This window comes from Protopterus annectens, chromosome 4.part0, assembly GCF_019279795.1.
Source record: "Protopterus annectens isolate FY-2018-M chromosome 4.part0, PAN1.0, whole genome shotgun sequence".
Taxonomy (NCBI): domain Eukaryota; kingdom Metazoa; phylum Chordata; order Ceratodontiformes; family Protopteridae; genus Protopterus; species Protopterus annectens.
In genome coordinates this window covers 19755081-19772991 of record NC_056733.1, presented here as the reverse complement: position 1 = coordinate 19772991, position 17911 = coordinate 19755081, and the positions used below count along the sequence as shown (strand labels likewise).

The 17911-nt window shown below is 42.9% G+C and overlaps 1 protein-coding gene across 1 annotated transcript in view; it reads right to left on the bottom strand.

The window, feature by feature from the left end:
* The window catches only part of ENGASE (endo-beta-N-acetylglucosaminidase), a gene marked incomplete in the record, with an annotated part of 426929 nt that overhangs the window by 82874 nt on the left and 326144 nt on the right, over window positions 1-17911 (bottom strand). Inside the window, 2 exon segments of the mRNA XM_044068061.1 lie at window positions 5381-5486; window positions 5932-6080. Coding sequence (XP_043923996.1) covers window positions 5381-5486; window positions 5932-6080 — 255 coding nt within the window.

The following is a 17911-nucleotide window of genomic DNA, read 5'->3' as shown; positions in this document are numbered from 1 at the left end:
GCAGTGGCAAAGCCTGCCCTGGATTTGGAGTAGAGTGGTAAGTGGTAGTGCTTTGTAAAAGTATGCACTGAACTCCAGGTTGCAGCCTCTAAAATGTCTTTGGTTGGCAGGTTGTCTGAGGAAGGCTGCTGAAGTGGCTGCTGCTCTGGTTGAATGTGGCCTAATGCCCTTAAGCACTGATTTGTCATGTTGAGAATAGCATAGACGAATGCAGTGACCTATCCACTTTGAAATAGTCTGCTTTGAGATAGCCTTTCCTTGTGATCCTGCAGCATATGCTACCAGTAATTGCTCAGTCTTTCTGAAAGCGTTGGTTCTGTCCAAGAAGAAGTGCAGCTGTCTGTGTATGTCCAAAGAATGCAGAAGTTTCTCACCCTTATTCTGTGGGTTTGGATAAAAGGTAGGCAAGTGAATAGTTTGATTGAGGGCCACACAGGACACTACCTTAGGCATAAAAGTGGGGTTTGTCCTTAGAGAAACCCTATCTGGATGGAAAATGATAAAAGGTTCCACAGCCATGAGTGCCTGTAGCTCTGCGACTCGTCTTGCAGAGGTTATTGCTAGGAGCAGAGCTGTTTTCCATGATAAAAATTTTATATCAGCTGTAGCGGCTGGTTCAAAAGGAGGCAGAGTTGAGTTTTTCAAAGACATAATTGAGGTCCCATGCAGGTATTGGTGATCTCCTTGGAGGCCGTAAGTGTTTGGCTCCTCTGAAGTACTGCCTTAATAAAGGATGAGAAAAATAGTTGGCTCTGTATTGTAATGAGCTGAAATGGCAGAGGCATGAATCTTAACTGATGAAAAAGATAGGCCTTTGTCCAGCATCTCAGTTAAGTATAGCAAAATCTGAGGGATATTTGGAACAATCATGTCAATTCCTTGTGCCTGGTTCCAAGTACAGAATCTCTTCCATTTTCCTGCATAAGTTTTTCTGATACTGGGCCTCCTGGCCTCCAAGATAACATCCATAACTGCTTTAGAGAGAGGTGTGTTTTGAAAAGCTACATTATCCACCATGCTGCCAGATTTAAGGTCCTGAGTTGGCTGTGCAGGATCTGATTGTTTTGTTGGGTCAGCAAGTGAAGAATTTGAGGTAATGTCCATGCTGGGCATTGAGTCAAGTTCCTTAGGATTGGGTACCAGTGCTGGCAGGGCCAGTCTGGAGCAATCAGCATCTTTTTTGGCTTCTCTTGTCTGACCTTTAGGAGTACCTTGGGAAGGAGAGGCAGTGGGGGAAAGGCGTATACTGTTAGGTTTTTCCAGCTGAAAGATAGAGCATCCACTTTCCATGCTTGCTTGTGATAAGTCCTTGTGCAGAATATCTGTAGTTGGCAGTTGTCCGGGCATCCCCAATTCCTTGTTAATATGTTGAAGACTTGTGGATCCAATTTCCAGTCGTGGGGATCCATGAGGTTTCTGCTTAGTTCGTCTGCCAGAGTATTTATCTTTCCTGGCAGGAATTGTGCTTGCAGATGTACTTGGTAAGTCAATGCTGTGCCCCACAAAGTCATGGCTAGTCGGCAAAGGGGGTAGGAATGTGTGCCTCCCTGCTTGTTTATGTACCACATGACTGTAGTATTGTCCGTCTTTATCAGTAGTTGTCCTGGATGAAGTAGATCCTTGAAGGCTGTCAGGGCATTTTGAACAGCTAGCATCTCTTTTTGATTGATATGTAGATGCATTTGGATTGTGGACCATGAGCCCTGAATACATCCTCCAGCCATGTGGTGCCCCCAGGCATAATCTGATGCATCTGTTGTCAATGTCTGCCTGGCTGGAGGTATGGTGAATGGCTGCCCCTTGTTGCAGTGATAGGCCTTTGCCCACCACTGAAACTCCTGTTGTAGGCAAGGAATGAGTGTAATTATTGTTTCCAGGCTGTGGCAATGTTGAGTCCAAACACTTTTTAGATACCATTGTAGTTTCCTCATATCTGTGCTTGCTTATGAAATTAGCAGAATGCAGGATGCAATGAAGCCCAAAGCCTGCACAATTTTTCTTGCAGTTAACTGGGTGTTTGTTGCCAACATTTTGAAATAAGTAGTCAGTTGCCTTTGTTTGTCTGGCATGAGATAAACCATCTGGGCAGTTGTATTTAAGCTTGCACCCAGGAATATTATCTCTTGAGAGGGTACAAGTTCTGATTTCTTTTCGTTTACTGTGTACCCTAGGCATGTTAATAATCTTTTTACAAACGCCAGATGCTGTAGTAGTATGTCCTTGTTCTCTGCTTGAATAAGGCAGTCGCCCAAGTAAGGATATATTTGCATTCCTCTTTGTCTGCAAAATGCAATTACTGGTGCCAGGCATTTTGTGAAGACCCTGGGTGCAGTAGATAAGCCAAAGGGCAGTGCAGAGAATTGGTAGTGCATTGAGCCAGCTAAGAATCTGAGGTATCTTCTGCATGATTGTCTGATTGGGACATGCAGGTATGCCTCTTTTAGGTCTAAAGTTACAAGCTAAGCCTTCTTGCCCAGCATGGGCAGAAGCTGCTGCAAAGTCAACATTTTGAATTTTGGAATATCCAGGTATGTGTTTAGAATAGATAGGTCCAGTATTGGCCTCCAGGCTTTGTCCTTTCTGGGCACCAAGAAAAGTCTTGAGTAAAATCCTTGTCCCTGCTCTTGCTGTGGTACTTGCTGAATGGCCCTCATGTCCATGAGGGATGAAACTTGTTTTTGTGCCTCTGCCCATTGATTTTTTGGCAGGTCTGGCATACCATTTGCCCTTGGCAGGGTGTGAAAGTGGAACCTGTAACCTTGTGACACTATGTTCAAGACCCATTTGTCCTGGGTGATAAGGTGCCAGTTTTGAGAAAAAAGTGCTACTTTTCCCCCTAAAGGAGCTGCCAGTAGACAAGTGCTTGGTGCTGGCAGGGGGAAATCATTGGGACTGCTTTCTGTATGGCTGCAACTTGTCTTCTCCGCTTTTGGAGGTAGAAGCACCCCATTGTTTAGACCTATATGAGCCTTGGGGCTGGGATCTGTCTCTAGGGTGTCTGTATCTGCCTCTGCCTCTTTGTGGCCTGTCTGACACTGGAAAGGACCAATTCTTTGTAGGGCAGTGTCTGCTAAATCTTGGAGTCTGTACCTGTAAGAAATCCTTGACTGTCTGCATAGATTTGGCTTTGTCCTCCATTTTCTTCAAGACCTTTTCTGCTTTAACACCAAACAAGGTATCATGCTGTAATGGAGCATCTAATAATTTTGCTTTAACATGATCAGGCAGATTCTGTTCCTTTAACCAAGCATGCCTCCTAATGGCAGAACCCATAACAGCGGCACTGCAGGAGGCCTCCAAAGAATCAAAACCACATTGTAAAGTATGCTTTCCATCTTGTTCAGCTGCATGCAATAAATCCTGCATTTCTTTATTTTCTGCACATTCAGAATTTGACATTTTCTGTTTAAGCAGTGCCATTATGTATTGCTGATATTTAAGCATATGAAACTAACAATTTAAAGCCCTTATAGCCAAGGTAGCAGAAGTTTAAATCTTTTTTCCCCATCTATCCAGTGCCCTGGAATCTCTGTCATGGGGGGTAGGGTTTTTTGCAGTGGAAGCCTTGACCCCCTTGGGACCCTGAGAGATAGTTTCTGGGTCAGCAGCAGGATTTTTAAAAATAAATTTGTGGGAGTCTGGAACCCTGTAGTATCTCTCTGGCTTAACAGAAGCTGGAGGTAAGGAGTCAGACTGGACTCTGAAAATACATCATCTACAATGTCTAGCACAGGTGGAATAGCAAGGGGCCTGTGCTGAGGCAGTAAAAGAAAGTCTCTGAGCCTTTTCTTAGATTCTGAATAATCTTGGCTCTCCTAGTGGAAATGCTCCCTCATGGTATTTAGTGTTTCCCCAAAAGAATAATCCTCAGGTGGAGAAGCTGAGGGGATAGATTCTTCAGCATCAGAATCCTCATAAGGAGGAAGAGAGTTTTGCTAATCAGAAGAGGAATCAGATGAAATGGAAACCTGATCTGAAGATTCATATTCTATCTCTTGCCTAGGCCTCTTGTCAGGAGGGGGATGAGAACCCCTGATCAAAGTAATCAGGTCTTCGGCCATTTTGAGCATCTGTTTTTTAGGCATGGAGGCCTGTCCATGGGGCTGTTGTACTTGTTTCTTTGTCTTTAAAGCTGCTTTAGTCTTTGCCTTTGAAGCTGAAGTCATTTTAACATATAATTGTGTAGGCCTGAAAATGCCCTCAGAAGCCAATGCCTGCTCAGCGGCTCTGGACACATCTGAGAGAATGGTTTCCGAAGGTCCAATACCTTGAGTTTCTGTAGGCCTGGTTGACTCCACTTGGGAGTCGGTATCGGCCTGCGGCTCTAAAGTAGCGGTCGTCAGGGGCTGCGAAAGCGCCTCACTGAGAACCGGCAACTGGCCTAGAAGAAGCCTCGTCGTCGGTTTTGACCTCGGATGCCTGTCCTTTTCTTTTTCTTTGCGTTTTTTGTAAACTCCGGTAGTCGGCTGTTCTAATGGCATTATATAATTAAATCGTCTGCCAAAGTAATGAAATGCAAAATCGTACTGATGCTTAATAGTGCGTTGATTAAATCTAGCACAAAACCGACAGCTAACAATGTTGTGGTCAGGCCCTAGGCAAGGAATACAGTAAGAATGAAAATCCTTATGAGGTATTTGCGTCCCACAAGAAATACAATTATTAACTTTTTCTGACCAGTCTGGAGCAAGAAAAAGGTTTCCCCAACGGGGTACTTAGCTTTTAACGAAGACTTCGGATCTGAAATTTGAACTTGAAAATCTCAGGGGTCGGCCGACCGGCACCTGCGAACTGCTTTTGCTTTGGGCACCGCATGGCAAGAAAGACTGAAGAAAATGGCGTCGGCTGCTTCTTTTATACCCCTTGCGTACTGATGCCAGGGAGGAGGTGACAGCAACCGACGCCGGACCTAGACTTTGGAATTCAGGCCGACTGGGGGTAGCCTGCCAGCAGGATAACCCAATTGTAATGACTGCAACAGTGAAACACAATGAACATCTGTAATTACTGAAGTCCAGAACAAAATCCTTGAGTCTCCCACAACTTTACAGCCCAAAAAACATACACTTTAAAACTTGCAATACAGTTACTGAAGAGATGATCATGCTGTACAATGGGTCACCTTTAATCACCCAAAAGAAGTTTATGTCATACTGCTTAAGGTGTGGATGGCTAGACTGGTGGTCGTTCATTGCTCGACTGTCAGACTCACAGATGCCACAGAAATGCAACAGTATATCTTCATCAAATGTAAGCTTCTCAGGTACATCTGCCAATACAAACAGTTTGATCTCTGTGCTGAATTAGAAATGTTTGGCAAGCAGTTTGCAATATTGTTCTTAGAATGAAAAATGCAGAAAATATTATGCCACCCACTTACTTGATTGTCCATCCCTCCACTGGCTGAGTGTCACACTGCTTCTTGAATTGAGAAACTAAATTATCTGTCTCTGGCAGTAGGTGAGGAATCGTACCTTTCCTGTGGTCTGCAAAAAATATAAGTGCAGAAATGCATTCAAGGAAAACAAGGAACTGCACGATACAACAGAAAGTTAAAACATAATTTAGGTTTTCACAGGTACGTTAAGCAGGAGTCTTCCAGTAACACTAAAAGCCAGAAGAGCATATCAGTTGATCTGAAGCTATTTTTTGTGAACAAAGAGTGGCTGAAGTAAAGGACAAGAATCAGATTAAAATTTTGTTTTATTTCTGCCACAGTTACTTCTCATTCATGCTGAAAGAAAAACAATAATCTGTCTTCACTTTACAAAACACGTTAATTACCATACTACACCATCCATTATAGTGATTCCTTAATAAAGGACACCCTGTAATGTATTACTGCTTAAAAGTTGCTGCATTATTGTTCACAGAATACTAGGCTGCCATCCACATGTTAAGTCAGATAGGAAGCAGAATAAAAATACGCACCTTGTGGTGTGGTTATCTGACTATTTTCACAGGAACAGCTGTTTGTGGTCGTCACTTCCAAGGCTAGCCGCACTCTGTCACTACAGTCTTGCTTATAAATGAAGGATATAAAGAGTCTTGGAGAAGCCTGAGCTAACAGAGACAATAGTCTGCAAAGAGAAACAATACTTTGATTTAGCCAACCAATGACTAGTTGAACAGCAGCTGAAACCAAACCAAAGGTATAATGACTTAGCTGCAAATGATCTTTAAGTAGCTGTGTTCATGCTAGCATCTTAATTTACAAGTGAATGTGGAATGTGTACTTCTTGCAACTTCACAAATCTTCACTTTACTCTCTTCAAATGAGCAATGATGTACAGTGCAGATACATGTCTTCAAGGCATATCTTTACAACACATCACCATCTGTAATTCATCTCCTCATTTTATTTGGAACTCTAAACTTGCTAACATGCTGCAACTAAGAATGGCACCCACATTCCTATGTCACTGTATGTCCTACTCTGGAATCCCTTATCAAGTAGTATAGCCCATCAGCGAAATATACTCTGAAGACCAAGTTCTCAAAATCTATCTGTTAGTACACTGCTCTGTGTAACAACATAAAAATCATGAAACAGGCTTCCCCCAGCTCTTTCTCAAATTATAAATCCACTTAAGAAGATTCAGTCTCACAACCTTTTCTCAAATCCATCCCGCACATGCAGCTTGGGTACTTTTAAAACAAATCATTTATTTTATTTTCACCTGTGTACCTTTTTAACTTTCTTATGATTCTATAAGGAAACATCCCATATCCCTCAGTTAAGAAGCTAACATCTGCAACTTAACACCTATAATTATCTAGGTCTGAAGAGGGGCCGCCCTCGTACAGGGGGCCACAGTGTTTTTTCTCCAGGAATGAGGCACAAACCTCTGGATAGGCTGAGACTGAGCAGTATAAGTAGAGGCCCGGACAGTACGTACATGGCATTGAGGACAATGCAGCCTGGTATGTTGTCTGGTTCCATAAAGTATGATTTTTAGCCTTTGATTGGAATTCCAAGATTCATTTCAAAATGATTTCAGGGGAACTAAATTTTAAGTGATACTAGAGGCAACAACACGGGTAAGTGGAATAAAAGTAGCACTAAATTTGTCTACTAATATATTGGCTCCGTACCTGGGATCAGAAAGTTTTCTATCACAATCTTGAAAATTATATTCCCAAGACCATAATATTGAAAAATCAAAATTCTGAAGACCACAATGTCTAAAACTTTTCAATACTGAGCCCCCCACCAGTGTAAATCTAGGAACAAATGCTAACATTGGTCCTGCAGGGGTGTGGACCCAGGAAAGAGTACTAACATGGGTCTTTGCAGGGGGGAAAAGTCCAGGAGTTCGATATTGTGGTGTTCAACATTTTGGTCTTTCGATATTATGGTCTCGAGATTACAATATTCAAGACTACTGGCTTTGAGTTTGTGATAGTAAACTGGATCAGAGTGTGTGTTATTGTTATGGATGAGCTCAGTGCATAGTTAGGCATTATTCCTTAATTTCCTGACATAACTTAAAATAGTAGAACAGATTAGTACACCAGATGGGTAACAGAAAGGGGAGCATTAGTGTTGGATATTATAATGCCACTTCTGTAAGATCACTTTCGCATGTTGTGGACATCTCATTATATCAGAGCTAGTTTTGTCATATGCACTTTACTTTAATAGACATGCAATTCAGAGAAGACCGAAAAGGTGAGTTTCTTGCTTTTTAACAGTTTTCCCTTTTCCCCAAGTTTATACATCCTCTGAGGTAGTACATATTAAAGACAGGATGATGGAAATGTACAGCAACTGAATAAGTTTCAGATGGTGATGGTAAAATGCCCTAGATGGGTAGTAGGATGCACTGTGGGACAGACAAAGAAATGAAAACATATTAGAAACCAAAGTACTGTAGTTCTGTACAGAAGGTGAAGCAAAACTGATTCTGTGGCTTGGACATGTACAGAAAAGCAAAAGCTTTGGTAAAGCAGATTTTGGAGAGACACAAAGAAGGTAAAATGAAATCAGGTCAACCAACCAAGAGATGGATGGTGACTGCATGAAGGAAGACCCGAGACAGTCAAGCATGACTGTCAAAGAAGGTAAGAGAATTGTTCTGAATCAAGAGAGGGTGGCAGTTGATGGGGCACCATGACCCCATCTAAGATGGGAAAAAGGAGGCTGATGGTGATGATGACAATATGTAAAAAAGATCTGAGGGATTACTGCACAGAATGTTGCCATGTACTGATGACATCCATTACACAGCAGTCCAATCAGTTACATACTAGAAAAATTAACTTATGCTGAAATAATATTAATTACAAGTTTCTTGATCAGAGTAATTTCTCTAACTGCTGGAAATGAATACAGAGCAATCCAAAATTTCTTGAGCAGAAGCTACCTTTGGGGCCTTAAAAAGTTGTGTCCACATTGTATAACTTTAACACAGTCTCAAAGAACATGGCAGAGATCTTCAGTCTTATTGGTACAAGATTAACAATGTTGAAACAGAAACTTCATTTTGTGAGGAATAGGTTATATGAAATCATATAATGCTGATGTGAGCTTTTGGTAAAAAAGGGAAAACCTGCAGGTACTGAGACATACAGCACTCCCTTTTATATTTATGTTTTCATCCACCATATCTGACTATTGCAGAGCATCACTAAATGTATCTAAATTAATAACTGAAGTATAAACTTAAGTCTTTTTGTAGGTCTAGAAAGCCATAATTTTATTAATTTAATTTTACAGCAACTGCACAGAATAGTTTTCCAAGTGCTATCCTAAGAAGATTCTGTTATGGAAAAAACCTGTACTATTATACCAAGTTGCTGCCAATTCTGGGATAGTAGCAATTATTTTACCCTTTAGAATGAGAAGAGGAATGTGTCATTGAGAAAGGGAAATTATACTTGGATTCTCAATTAATGCTCAATAGTGACTGAATTAGATCTTTAAATCAAATTCTGAAATTAAGTTTTGAGCATTAGCAATAATTTATGTAATACCTTAAAAACAGCAGTGTGCTATTAATAAAGAAAATAGCAGTGGGGTTGAAAAGTACAGTTGTGTACACTTTCCATAAATGTAGATGTTCGAGTGTATTCACTGTTGCAGTCATTACATTTGGGTTATCTGCCTGCAGGTATCCCTCAGCTGGCCTGATTATCAAAGTCTTGGGTCCTGTGTCGGATGCTGTCTCTTCTTCCATGACGTCAGGTAGTCAGGGGTATAAAGCATGCAGCCGATGCCATTACATCAGTTTTTCTTGCCCCAGATGTCAGGTGCCCCCATAATGGGAAGCAATTATAGGTTCATAGGTGGGTACTAGGCTATCTGCCTGAAGGCATTTATAAGCCTAGCCAGAATGTGTTGGCTTTCGCCACTCCCTTAGATTAGTTCCCTGTGCCTCTGTCCAGCAGAGCCACTGAAGTGATCCCTGAGGTAAACTTTCTGTTTCCCATCCACTTGTCAAGGTTTCTTTTGAAGAGTGTTAGAGAGGAGCTCTGCCTAATGTAGATTGGGATCTTGTTCCAAAGCATGGGAAGTCTCTGGGACAGGAATCTATCCCTCCAGCACGTCCTATTTATTGTTGTGGTGAGGTTTAGATCCCTAGAGTGTGTGGCTCGAGGGGATAAGGTTTTCTTCAGGTGGAGCATGTCCATCAATTCTGGGTTGGACATGGCCTTGTATGTCAGGCAGAGATCACCTCTGTGTAGGCGGTATGCAACCGAGTACAACTGGAGTTTCTTCAGTCGAGCTGCATAGGGCATCTGTTTGCGGCCATTGATCTTCTTGGTGAGGTACTTCTGTGGTCTTTCCAGCTGTTGCAGGTGTCTTGTAAGGTACATCCCAAATGGGGCATGGTACTCTAAGATGGGTCCGATGAATAGAGCGGCACAATGACCTCTTTTGATCTGGATGTGAACCCTTTTGTGATTAGGTGGGCCACGTAGAAGGATTTTCTAGCCACTTTGGCAATGTGATTATCAAAGGTGAGATTACTATCTACTTGGGTCCCCAGATCCCTTATTACGTCTTCCGTATTTAGGGGACTACCAACTATGTGGTAGTTTGTGAGTACTTTGTTTTTTCAAAGGGGATGACTATGCACTTTTTGGCATTTAGCTTGAGGCCATAATTTTGACACCAGGTATCCGTCTCAGTGAGACCCTTTTGGAGGATGCCTGTATCAGCTGGAGAGTCAATTATAGCCCCTAGTTTGCAGCTGTCTGCAAACTTGGTCAGCCATAGTCCTCCTGTGCTTGCCTGTACCTCTGAGAAGTATATGCCGAACAGGAGGGGTCCTAGGACTGAGCCCTGGGGTACAGCACTTGTAACCGGTTTAGAGACGGACCTAGCTCCCGCAACTCTCACCATGTGGGTTCTGTCTGTGAGCCAGTTGGCAACCCATCTTCTGACATAGGGGTTTATGTTCAGGCTGGCGAGCTTGTCTATAATACTAGAATGGGGAATGGTGTCGAAGGCCTTAGTGAGGTCTAGGTAGGCAGTGTGTACCACCTTTCCCTCGTCTATAGTCTTGGCAACTGTCTCAAAGAAGTCCATCAGGTTTAGGAGGTATGATCTACCCTTAACAAAGCCAAACTGGGTAAGGTCCAGTGTTTGAAGGTTTCCAATGTCTCTATTAATGAGTTTCATGATGATGCGCTCTGTAGCCTTGCAGACCAAGCTAGTCAGGCTTATAGGGCAATAGTTCCCAGGGTCTGTTGTAGCTCCACCTTTGTGGAGCGGAATAACCATTACTGTGTGCCACTCTATGGGTATGTAGGCTGTGGAGAGGCTGAGTTTGAACAGTGTGTTTAGGTGAGGGGTTAGTTAGTTAGTCTTTGAGCTCATGTAGGATGCAGCCTAGGACACTGTCCAGTCCCATTGATGCTGTGTTTTTGGCTTTGGAGAGGGCTGTTTTAACCTGAGTGTCTGTGATTTCAGGGACTCTACATTCTTCTGGTATGGTTATGGGCCCTTTTGGGGGTGAGAGGGGGTGAAGTTTGCGCTGAACCTGTCTGCCAGGATATTGGCGATATCGGTCGGTTCAGTGTATTTTGTGCCATTCTGTACTAACTCCAAGCAGATCTGAACATTGCCACTTTTATTCTTGACATAGCTAAATAATGCCTTGTGGTTATCTTTGGAGTCCTTGGCAATTTTTCTTTCAAAGCTCGCCTTGGATGATTTTATGAGGGATCGTAGTTTCTCGCTGATACTGATTAGGGATGTCTTCCCTTCTTGGGATCTTACTCTTTTCTGTACTAGCTTCCTCCTTCTATTGTATAGCTTGTTTATGGCAGGAGTCCACCAGACTAGTTTCCTTTTCTTGGAGAATTATATACAACGTTACACCTCCAACAAAAAGCAAATACACCAGAAAGCTGAAATAGAGTAAACAAGAAGAAAGGTATAGCCAATAGAAGTCAGGGGGCTGGAGGGAGGGTAACCAGGACTGCAACAGTGAATACACTCGAACATCTACATTTATGGTAAGTGTACACAACTGTACTATGTTCTTCGTGTTTCACTGTTGCAATCATTATATTTGGGTAGATTCCCAAAGCTAAGGAAGGGAGGAAGCAGTTAGAAAGCATTAGGACCAGCTATTAAGCCCTGCAAGACTGCAGTGGCAAAACCAGCTCTGGATTTAGAAAAAATAGGCAAGTGGTAATGCTTGGTGAAGGTATGTACAGAGCTCCAGGTAGCAGCTTCTAGAATGTCCCTGGTAGGGACACCTCTGAGAAAGGCTGTAGAGGTAGATGCAGCCCTGGTGGAATGTGATCTTATCCCCTGTGGGGTAGGTTTTCTATGGTGCTTATAGAAGAAATTAATGCAATAGCCTATTCACTTAGAAATGGTTTGATTTGAAATGGCCTTCCCCTCTGTCCCTGCAGCAAAGGCAACTAGCAGCTGTTCAGTTTTCCTGAGAGGCTTAGTCCTGTCCAAATAAAATCTAAATTATCTGTGCACATCCAAAGAGTGCAGTATTCGTTCTCCTTTGTTCTGTGGATTAGGATAAAAAGTTGGCAAATGAATGGACTAATTAAGGGCCACACTGGATACCACCTTGGGCATAAAGGAAGGATTGGTCCTGAGGGACAACCTGTCTGCATGGAAGGTGCTGAAGGGCTCCACTGCCATGAGGGCCTGTAATTCAGGCACTCTTCTTGCTGAAGTGATGGCTAGAAGGAAGGCTGTTTTCCAAGAAAGGAATTTCAACTTTGCAGTTGCAGCTGGCTCAAAAGGAGGTAGAGTGAGCTTTTCCAATACAAAGTTAAGGTCCCAGGCTGGAGTAGGGGCTCTCCTGGGTGGTCTTAAATTTTTGGCCCCTCTGAGGAATTTCTTCAGCAGGGGATGAGAGAAGAGGTGTGGCTCAGTATTATAATGTGCTGAAATGGCTGAGGCATGAATTTTAATAGATGAGAAGGAAATGCCCTTGTGGAGCATCTCTGTTAAGTATTGAAGAATGTGCGGTAAGCTGGGCACTGTTGTGCCCATCCCCTGAGTCTGACTCCAGGAACAGTATCTTTTCCACTTATCAGCATAGGATTTTCTAGTACTAGGCCTCCTTGCCTCCAGAATGACATCCAGCACTTGCTTACTGAGGGATGGTATTGGAGAGCTCAGGTAGTTAGCCAGGCTGCAAGGTTCAGGGTTTGAAGCTGGGGGTGCAGAATCTGGCCCTCCTGCTGGGACAGCAGGGAAGGGGTCTGAGGCAGGTGCCATGGTTCCAGCAGTGACATACTGTGCAAGAGGGAGTACCAGTGTTGGCGTGGCCAGTCTGGTGCAATGAGCATAGGTCCTTGGTTTGTCCTGTTTGATCTTTAGCAGAACTTTTGAGAGGAGAGGCAGTGGGGGAAAGGCATAAACTGAGAGGCTTTCCCAGGTGAAGGACAGGGCATCCACTTTCCAAGCTTGTCTGTGGGGAGTCCTTGTGCAGAATCTGTCCAATTGGTAGTTCTGAGGGGAGGCAAACAGGTCTATCTCTGGACTCCCCCATTTGTTTCTCAAAATGTTGAATATCTTTGGTTCCAGTTTTCACTCTTGTGGGTTCATGAGATTTCTGCTTAGGTCTGCCAGTAAATTTAGCTTGTCTGGCAGGAATTGAGCTTGCAGGTGCACTTGGTAGCTCAAGGCTGTGTTCCACAGAGCCATGGCTAGTCTGCAGAGTAGGTACGAGTGGGTTCCCCCCTGCTTGTTTATGTACCACATAACAGTGGTGTTGTCTGTCTTTACCAATAATTGTCCTAGAAGAATGTGGTCCTTGAAGGCTGTCAGAGAATTCTGTACAGCTAACATTTCTTTTTGATTGATATGCAGGTGCATTTGACTCGGGTTCCATTTGCCCTGATTGCACTGTCCTGCCAAGTGAGCCCCCCATGCATAGTCTGATGCATCTGTTGTTAGGGTTTCGGCAGCAGGGGGTAGAGTGAATGGCAGCACCTTGTTGTGGTAGCAGGCCTCTGCCCACCAAAGGAACTCTGTCCTTATGCAAGGAATGATAGGAATCATTTATTCCAGGTCCTGAGAATGTTGACACCATAGGCTTTTTAGATACCATTGTAGTTTCCTCATATGCAGTCTTGCATATGGAATTAGTAGCATGCAAGAGGCCATGAACCCCAGGGCTTGTAGTATTTTCCTTGCAGATAGCTGGGTCTTTGTGGCCAGTAGTTTGAAGTAGGTTGTCAAATAAACTTGTTTCTCTGGCGTGACGTAGGCCATCTGGGAAGTTGTGTTCAAGCTTGCTCCCAGGAATGCAATTTGTTGGCAGGGTACTAGGTGAGATTTCATTTCATTTATGGTGTACCCCAGTGAGGTTAGCAGTTTCTTTACAAATGCCAGATGATTTAATAGGATGTCCTGACTTTCTGCCTGAATTAAGACAATTGTCCAGGTATGGGTATATTTGAATATTTCTTTGCCTGCAGAATGCAATGACTGGAGCTAGGCACTTTGTGAATACCCCGGGTGCAGCAGATAAGCCAAAGGGCAGTGCAGAGAACTGATGGTGCATGTGAACTGCTCTGAAGCGTAGGTATTTTCTGCAAGATTCCCTTACTGGAATGTGCAGGTAAGCTTAGTCCAATGTTGCCAACCAGGCATTTTTGCCTAGCATGGGAAGCAACTGATGAAGAGTTAGCATTTTGAATTTTGGGATTACCAAAAAGGTGTTTAGAATAGAGGTCCAGGATAGGACGCCAGGAGTTGTCTTTTCTGTGTACCAGGAAAAGTCTTGAGTAAAAACCTTGTCCCCATTCCTCTGCTGGGACAGGCTGAATAGCCCTGATCCTTAGGAGAGAGAGAACCTGCTGTTCAGCCTTTGCCCACTGATTTGGGGGTAGGTCTGGCCAACCATTTGGGGATGGTAAGGTGTGGAAGTGGAATCTGTATCCTTGGGAAACTATATTTAAAATCCATTTGTCTTCGGTAATGAGTTCCCAGTTTTTTTGCATGCAGGGCGATCTTCCCCCCTAAGAGAGCAGACAGTTGAGCAGGGCTTGTAAGGTTTAAGGTTAATTCATTGTGACAGTTTACCATAGGGGGTGTCTTACTACTTCCAGCTTTGAAAGTGGGAGCCCCCTACTGCTTAGGCCTGTGAGTACCTTGAAACTGTAGCCTAGGTGGTCTGCTGTTCCTGGGCTTGAACTGAGAAGGCCTGGAAGAGACAGGAAAGGACCAATTCTTAGAAGGCCAATGCCTACTAAATCTGAGAGGCTGTACTTGCAGGAAATCTTTAACAGTTTGCATAGATTTAGCTTTTTCCACCATCTTTTTAAGTAGTACTTCTGCTTTGTTGCCAAACAGGCGGTCTTGGTTTAAGGGAGAATCCAGCAATTTAGCTTTAACATGATCTGGCAAATTTTGCTCCTTAAGCCAGGCATGTCTTCTAAGAACAGACCCAGTGACAGCAGCTGTGCAAGATGCTTCTAAAGAGTCAAAACCACATTGCAAAGTATGTTTACCAACTTGTTCAGCAGATTGCATTAAATCCTGTAATTCTTCATTTTCAGCACAGTCAGTAATCAACATCATTTTCTGTTTAAGTAGTCCAATAATATGCTGCTGATACTTTAACCTATGAAACTGACAGTTTAGGGCCCTAATGGCCAAAGTAGCAGAAGTGTATATCTTCTTACCCCATCTGTCCAGGGCCCTGGAATCTCTATCAGAGGGGGTAGGGCTTTTGGCAGTAGTAGCCTTAATGCCTTTGGGTCCCTGTGAAATGGTCTCTGGGTCCACAGTATGATTCTTAAAGACGAAATTGTGACTCTCACAAGTACTCTGTAATACCGGTCAGGTTTCCTGTGAGCCGGGTGTAAAGTGTCTGGGGCCAGGCTAGATTCCAAGAAGGCATCATCTACAATGTCCAGTAAAGGTGGGATAGCTAAAGGCCTGTGTTGAGGTAGAAGTAAGAATTCCCTAAGCCTCTTTTTGGAGTCAGAGTAATCCCAGCGGAAATGCTCCCTAAGAGTGTGCAAAGTTTCACCAAAAAAAAAAAAAAAGAAAAATCTTCTGGAGGGGAAGCAGAGGGTATGGAGTCCTCTGCATCAGAATCCTCATAGGTAGATAAGGGAAAATCCTGGTCATCAGATGAAACAGAAACTTCAGAATCCTGATCAGAAGAATCAGAAGGAAAATCGGTTCTAGGTCTCTTAGAGGGGGAAGGCTGGCTTCCCCTAATTAGAGTAATAAGGTCTTCAGCCATTCTTATCATTTGTTTTTTAGGCATATGGGCCTGACCATGCGGTTTGGACATCGGTTTTCTAGGCGTGGGTCAGGTTTTAGGCCTTTAAGAAGAAGAAGATGGCGTTGGTTTGAAATGCAAGTCCGTAGGCCTGAATACACCCTCAGAAGCCGGTGCCTGCACAGGAGCTCCGGACCCATCCAAGGTAGAGACATCCACAGGTTCCATAGTCGAAGAAGTATCTCACGGCATACCGGACTCCGAATGGGTCTCAGTACAGGCCTGCGAATCTGAAGTAGCGGGCATCAGGGGCTGCGAAAGCACCTCACCGAGTACCGGCGAACTGGCGACTAGCTTAACGAAAGCGTCGTCGGCAGCTTTGGACCTATGTGGTCTGTCTCTGTCTTTATCTTTATGTTTTTTTGGAATATCGGTAGTCGGATGGCTTACCAAAGCCATTTTCTGGATAATTAAACAGAGTACCGAAATAGTTTGCTGCAAAAGTGGACCGATGACGAAGAGGACTGAATAGGGCACAAAACCAACAGCGAGGGACATTGTGGTCTGAGCTTAAGCAAGGAATGCAGTACAAAGGAAAATCTTTATGTTTGCTTTCCACAGGTAATACAATTGTTAAGTTTAACTCATTAAGCCCGAGTACCTACTCATGAATGCTCTGTGTTTACAACGAGTGCGCCATGAGAAGATACTAATTACCGAGCAAAGTGCCTTCCACTAGCATAAGAAACTGTATTCAAGATTTAAGACCTTACTGTAAAACACACTTAATCGTGAACTGACTGTGTAAATTACCTTATACAGTTACGAAGTGTGTTTTACATTAAGGTCCCATTAAAGTTCTAGTAGAAAATCTTGTTTAAAAGTTCTTGAAAAGCAAGTGGTGGCAGCCAATCGATTCTTGCAATCCAAGCCACCACTTGCGTCACACCTCCACCCCCAACATTATTTTCTTTTGTTTTCTCTAAATAAATAGAGGGTCCAGAAGCAGGTATTTTTTTTTTCTTTCTTCAATTATTGGGAGATTTTACTTGCTACTGGATCCCTCTATTTTTTGGAGGGTTCACGGGCTGCACAGATCGCCAGACTGCAAGGAGTTTCCGGTTCAACTACTGCATTTACATTAGCTAGGTCAACGCAACATTTTTTTTTTATATGACATTGCTATTGCTAGTACTGTTGGCGTACACCTTTTTAAGCTGATGGATGGGTGGTTGCATGAGGCTGCTGATTCAATTGGGTTAGGGAAATTTAACTTTGATGCATCCGTCACGCCGTGTCAGCGTAGTTGGAATTGCCTGAAGAAAGATGACCGAGTATAGGGTTGGCATTGTCATTTATTATATTGTGACTGAGTCTGCACTTTACCTGGTGTTGAATTGTCAAGATTCTTAATTAATGTACATTAAAGTAAAGATTGCTGTAGTTTGCTGACTGAGACCTGAGATGTGCAGTTGGCAGTCTGTGCTTGGTTTATCGGTATACATTCTCTATTAATAGTTAGCATTGTCGGTGTTGTTGGGTGAACGTTTTTAGCGAATTAACTGAGAATCACCTGTTTGTATATTACAGTATCAGTAATTTTGCATGTATCTGTTAATTTGAGAAGTGAGTGCTCAATAAATGTCGTAGTCAATGGCTTAGAACTAAAGGAAAGGGTAACCCCAAGCCTTTTTTGTTTTTTTTTAAATACACGCAACCTCGGTAAATGGAGACAAAAAAATCGATCCTAATATTAAATACAGACAGAACTGTGATAAACGTTAGTGTTTTCATAGATTTGTCCAGAAAGTCAGTTGCTCTTTCGTAATTTTTATTAGTTCTTTGGGTTGATCATTGATCTTCTCAGAATGCAAGTTTATGCTAAAAGTTACGTACATCTAAACTGAATTTATTAAACTAGTATTGCCACCAAAATTGCTGTGAACTATTGAATTTTGAACATTTGGTGATCTGTAGACATATCCAGTTAAGTAATCTCCGTAACTAGTTCTTTACCAAGTGCACAGAACTACATTAAAAAAATCCAGTCATTCCTTTCCTCTTTTAAATTCTCATTCTTTACCATTACAGTATTTCTTGTTTCCTGGAGATGCCCTTGCTTCCATAGGCTACAATAGCTTTTTTGTATTCTGCTGACAAATTCCAGCTGAAAGTTGTGTGCGATTTATATAAACGTAAAGCAGAACCAAAAGTGAGACTTGCACTGGTCATTTTCAGATTTTAAA